General features: G+C 41.1%; 1 protein-coding gene across 6 annotated transcripts in view; it reads right to left on the reverse strand.

Moving 5' to 3' along the window:
- The window catches only part of Sec24b (SEC24 homolog B, COPII coat complex component), a 78,311-nt gene that overhangs the window by 50,507 nt on the left and 21,456 nt on the right, over positions 1-6,348 (reverse strand). For 4 of the 6 annotated variants that reach the window (XM_031375488.1, XM_031375487.1, XM_031375486.1 and 1 more), the window contains 2 exons: positions 4,898-5,041; positions 1,633-1,758 (listed from right to left, as the gene is read on the reverse strand). In XM_031375488.1, coding sequence (XP_031231348.1) covers positions 1,633-1,758; positions 4,898-5,041 — 270 coding nt within the window. The remainder of the gene's footprint in view (positions 1-1,632; positions 1,759-4,897; positions 5,042-6,348) is intronic. The other 2 variants (XM_031375492.1, XM_031375491.1) reach the window with 1 other exon arrangement.

The following is a 6,348-nucleotide window of genomic DNA, read 5'->3' on the forward strand; positions in this document are numbered from 1 at the left end:
TGGAACTGAGGTTCAATCCCCCACTGCCTGAGGCTACTTTATAGAGGTGAGCAATGGTACATTTTGGTGGCTAAGGGTTATTGTCTCTCCTATCACTTATGGTCGGCCTTCAGGATGGTGGACCTGTGATTTGAAGGGCTATCAGCCATTTCCCAGGCCCTCTCCAGGTTGCTAATGGATACCCAGTTGTGAATAGCATTTAGTCCAGTGAATTCCTCTCTGACATCTCAGATAAAAACCTGGGAAGCTGTGCAGATCATGGGACATGAAATCCTTGTGGCAGCAATCACATACAAAATGTCCTGTTTTTCTATATGTATAACAGTCACCATTTTCCCCTCAGGGCATATAACCTACTTAAGGACTGACGAAAGAGACATGTCTTAAAGGTGGCTAGGACATATGTCCACATATCTAATCATCCCTTGTAAATTTAAGTGCTTTTGATAATACCTACGTGCCTCCTTACGACTCTTGCCAGCATTTTCAAGGACCAAGTGATGTGTAAGAACCTTTCCTGCCCCAGGGTCAGCTATGAGGTAGCACTGCAGCTTGAAAGAACCAGGCTACAAAGTCTGGGTATAATCTGGCCCTGTCCCATCTGTTTTCTGCAAGAGTTTTTCCCTCCTTGGAGGACAATTTTCTCTGTGGCCTTAAGGCAGCTATGTTAACTTGTTGGTAAGTTTACAAAGGATAGTGTAATTGGTTGCTGGTTTCTTTGTGAGTCTTGTACCCAGGAACATGCCTACAGCTACAGCAATTCCATGAGCCAGATTATACTGTGGTTGGTCCTCACCTAATTCTGTAAACCCAATCTTAAATAGCAGCTAATCCTCTGGGCGGATGCAAAATTTGTCCATGTTTAACCAATCATTGCCAAGCACTGTCAGAGGATATGCTAAGTAACTCCTTGGGTACAGAGAGCTACAGGCCCTTAGGTTGTTTAGGCTTGCTTGATCTCCTCTCAGGATCTAAAAGGTAGTCTCACAACAGCGTATCATTTGAATTCTGTGGATCAGTTTTGCTCCAACAAGAGAAAGCAACTGAGTATTTTCCTCAATTTTGTCAGCCTAACAAGGTTTGCTGTAGAGGAGTGAGATTATGTCCATGAAAGCTCGCTCCTGGCCAGACCCAAAGCACAGTCACCTGGGACTGGGTGTCCTCAACCCCAATTACCATAATCACTTTCCTTAGTATTAGCGGCCAGAGCATCAAGCAAGTGAGAGCAAGCCTGCCCTGTGAATTCAATTTCCCTCACTGCCTTTGCAGATCCAACTCTACACAGCCTGCCCTCCTTTGAGGAAAGAACCATGGATCTATGGACTCACATACAGTAAGACTCCAAAAACTGTAAATGAGAATGGGAATACGCTTGTGTGCTCAACCCTTCATCCCTTATCTTTTTCCCTATCTTTTCCCAAGCAATCAAATGCCTTGCCCTTCTTTGGGAAGCCAAGGATATGTCTGAGCACTGTTGGAGCGGGAATGTCTTCCCCTGCTTCCCAGATCCCCCAAGCCTCCTACGGAGCAGTAACATGACTGCTCATCTCTAGATTCTGCCTGCCACGTTTCAGACCTATCGCTCACAATTACACCCGCTCCCTTTACCTTCATTTTTATCTTTCTCTTTACCTTTATTTGCGAACTTCTCTGGGGGGCGTTCCCTCATCCGACCGATGCAAGTTCCCCACAGTCCAGGGTCTCTGTTCACAGGGCGCCACTTGCCACATCCAGCAAGGCTAGGTACTGGAAACCTGACTGGGGTGACGCGGGAATGAAGAAACTACAGACACTGAAGAAATGACAGACACACATACAGAAGAGCTGAGACCGGGCGGGCTTTGCTCTGGCTGATGAGAGCACTTACTAAGCAACCCCGGAACTCAGCACTGTTTTCTAGGTGCAGCATAAAGGAGGAGGGGTTAGCTAGTCTTGGTGGGAGGTCCCTGCGAGGGAGCAGTCTCAGGCTGTGACTGCCAGGGAGCGAGCTGCGCTGCGGGTGGGAGGAGGAAGCTACTTTCTATGTGTCTGCACAGTGTCAACATTGATGCTCAACCCAGGGGAAGGCTCTGCCACTTCCCTGAGCCTATATGGCATTAGGGTCTTGGCATGGACATGCTCATGTTAAATAGTACACATTCACTCAGGACTTTAGCTGCTCCTCACAACTAACTTCCTCATTTTTCACTTAACTAATCTGTAAGACAGAATAGTTACTACCTCGATACTTGTGAGGATTAAGTCTAATGCTTAGACCTGTGGTACCTGACATGAACAAAATAGCATACATGTTAGTATTACTAAGTAAATTATTAACTAACATTACTGCCGTGCTTTGCACACATGCTGGGCCTAACTAACTTGAAATGATTATCGGTTTGTTTTTGAGAGGGTCTCACATGACCCGGTTAGCTTCAAACCTTAAGTGCAGCTGAGGCTGGCTGGGCTTTCTGCGCCAATCCCTGCTTCTTCCCACTATCTATGCAGTTCACACTCTCTTCCCCTGGAGCACGGGGATTCAATGAATGTGCCTTCATACCTGGTTCTGTAAGCTAACTCTTAAAAAAATAAAATAAAATAAAATAAAAAAGGGACTGTTTTCTAGAACTGCCAGGGATTTTTCCAGATGATTGCTCATCTCTAGATTTTGCCTGCCATGTTTCAGACCTATCGCTCACAATTACACCCGCCCCCCTTTACCTTCATTTTTATCTTTTCTCTTTACCTTTATTTGCGAACTTCTCTGGGGGTGTGAAGTTCTATGTGAAGGCTGGGAAGATGGCTCAGCGTTTGATAGAGCACTTGTGCAGGCATGGCAACCTGGGTCTATGTCCTGAGAGCCCACGTAAGAGCCAGGCAGGTGAACGGCCACCTATCATCCCAGCACTTAGGGGGGCCAACAGGGGATTCCTAGGTAAGCTAGTTAGCTAGACTACAAGAAACAGCCCAGTTCCATGTTAGCTAGAAACCCTTCCTCAAACTAAAGCGGAAAGCTATTGAGAGACACCCAATGTTTATGTGCACACATGTACACCCTCACTCAAGGAAACATGCATACATATTGCACACTACACACATATACTAAAATAAAATCCACAAGTGCCACCAAACCTAGCTTCTATAAGAAAATATGAAAGTCCCGTACACTCAAGTCCCCTATATAAAATAGTATGATATGTATATAATATATACATATTCTCCTATATATTTTAAATTCTCTCTAGATTATTTATAATACCTAATATGCTTATTCTATATAAATACTAGTTCTGCTGTATGCTTAGGGATATAACAATGTCTGTGTATGTTCGGTACGGATGGTTCCTTGGAATTCTCAATCTCTAGGTTATTAGGTCTTCAGCCACAGAATTTAGGATGCAGATAGCAGTAGTGGTCACGTGGCCCCAGCCCACTATATAAAGATGGAGCTCTGCACAGTTTCCAAGAGCTCCATTTTATGAAGACTACAACTTGTACAACCACAGTTTTTTTGACTCACATAAGCAATTAGATTCTATATCCTAGCTCTACTCAAAGGCAAAAACAATTTGCTACTTAGAAAAATGAATAATTATGGGTTACAAATTTACACATCTGCAATATTACATTTTTCTGTTATTTATACAAATAGCTGGTCTTAGGTAAATCAAAAGGCTGTCAACAGCCAACAATAAAAGTTATATTTTATAGAAAGAATATATAAATGGGTTTGAATTAGAAACCTTTTGCTTTACTACTTATTAACCTGTAATCTTGGCTAAGTTACTTCAACTCTGTGAATCTTATTTCTTTAATCTGCTAAACAGAGATTTGTGCCATATGATTAATGTGGGGATTAATAAGACAAAAAAGTTATTCTGAATATAATAAGCATTAAATAAATGGTAGGAGTTTCTTCTCTGTCTAAAATGCTCTAGGAGGCAATACTGTGCTTGTTTAGGGGCAGAATACAGTGTAAAATGATAACTGAAGACACCATCAGTATAAGACACAGAAAGATACAGGGGCATGGGGTGTGCTTAAGTTCATGATAAGCAAAGTTTTCCAACCACTGTTCCCTCTGGAAGCAAACACTTCTATTCCTAGTTTCACTGGCTTTTGGGAACTGATGAATAGTCTTGGCATTGATTCCTTTCAAATCAAGTAAGAAAATTTACAATACAAAATCCAACCAATTGTCCACATAGACACTCAACAAACAGCGGCAGCGAAAGCAGCCTAAGGATTTTCAGGGCCTTTTCTAGGATTTACAACATAACAGAAGAGTTTTCACAGTCAAGGCAGGAGGTTGTCACACACAGTAAGTAAGGGCCTTAAAATAGTTCCAGTGAGTTGGAAATACAAAGTCTGATCAAATGAAAACAGATTAGCCAGAAACATCAAGATTTTGGAATTTCTGCCATATAGAAAGTAACCAAGAAAACTTCTGAAAGAAAGGAGAGTGGAGAAAACAGAATCAAACCAATCTATGTCAGATCTGTCACTTACTTATTCAAGAATATTAAACTAAGCATGGTCTGTCAATGATGCATGTAGAAGTTACAATTCCATGACACCTCTCACCTCCACCCCCCGCCAAATCGTGGATGATTAACAAATGACAAGCACAGAATCTTCAAACAAGACACAAAGATTCACTAAATAAGACGATGATGGTTGATTTAGCCTAAAAAAAAAGTATATAATGGTTTAAGAAAGGAAATTTAACATCCCAGATAGTATCCAACCAACAATAAAAATTATAAATTATCATGCAAAACTAAGCTGTCATATTTGAGTTTGAATTATAATTTATTTTCATGTTTTCAGTTAGTTATGGTTATACAGTTTGGCACTTTTAAATCAGCTACTGAGACATGAGTGTGCATATGCATAAAATGAGCAGCGCCTTACATACCTTTTGTGTGCATTTGCTCTGGGGGTGGTGGAGCAGAGGGCACAGGCCCAACTGGATGACTTGGAACAGGTGGCATTCTTGCTGATGAGGGTCCTGGCAAAACCGTGGATACTACAGAGCTGGACATGGGGGGTTGGACATTTTCTGTAATAGGACAAGACAGAGAATCTGCAGCTGAAGAAAAGAAATCATTCACTCACAGCAACAGACTTGAAACATGTTAAAACAAGCTTACTAATGCCAGGCGGTGGTGGCGCACGCCTTAAATCCCAGTACTTGGGAGGCAGAGGTAGGCAGATTTCTGAGTTCAAAGCTAGACTAGTCTACAGAGTGAGTTCCAGGATAGCCAGGGCTACACAGAGAAACCCTGTATTGAAACCCACCCCCCCAAAACAAAACAAAAACAAAACAAGCTTACTAACAAAATGCAATGGCTCTAAAGTCCTCAGGAGCTCAGTATCTAGATACCGATTTAGTATCTAGAAAGGTGGTGGGTTAAACAAACCATGTCTTGGAAAGTGGGAAAACTAGTTACTAATGTTTTAATAATTTGTAATAACAACTTTTATTAAAATATTTCAAAGATGCCATTACCTTTCAGACAAAATGAAATGCTGTTTTTCTTTACAAACTAACAACTACTGCTATTAATTATTTTACTACAAAATGGTGACCAAGGTAAAGTATATAAAAGTAATGGAGTCTCTGAATTCTATAAATCAGCTCACACCTGTATACATTACTTGATCTGTTACATCTGTTTATTATTATAAAAACTGCCAGCAGTCTTTAGTATATTTTCAGTAACTTAGGTATTTCTTAAGATTCAGGATAAAGTGGGTGGGTAATTGTCTCTTTAAAGACTATCTCAGTCAGGCAGTGGTGGTGCAGGCGGATTTTTGAGTTCGAGGCCAGCCTGGTCTACAGAGTGAGTTCCAGAATAGCCAGGGCTATACAGAGAAACCCCGTCTCGAAAAAAAAAAAAAAAAAAAAAAAAAGACCCTATCTCCAAATAGTTATACTCTGTAATGAAATTCTGCCTTGGGACCTCACTAGTGACTTGCATCTGAACTTTTGGCATTAAAGGCCTCCAATTCACTACTTTTCTATATCCTAATATAAGTTACAATGCATGGCTCTCCTACACTTTGGTTACCCACACACTTTATCCTGAATCTCAAGAAATACCTAAGTTATTGAAAATATACTAAAGACTGCTGGCAGTTTTTGTAATGATAAACAGATGTAACAGATCAAGTAATGTAAACTGGCCATTCCTAATCTTAGCTGAACAGCCACTGCTTATGCTATGCAATGACATTTTCTGTTGATTTTAAAGAGCATATTAGTGAACATCTTTTCTACTTAGAGTGGGCATTCAGTGAGACTTCTAGAAGAGATGGTAGCCCGCAGACCTTGGGTGGCCAAGTGATGTGTGTTAGAATAAAAAA

This window comes from Mastomys coucha, unplaced genomic scaffold (genome assembly GCF_008632895.1).
Source record: "Mastomys coucha isolate ucsf_1 unplaced genomic scaffold, UCSF_Mcou_1 pScaffold16, whole genome shotgun sequence".
NCBI lineage: Eukaryota > Metazoa > Chordata > Mammalia > Rodentia > Muridae > Mastomys > Mastomys coucha.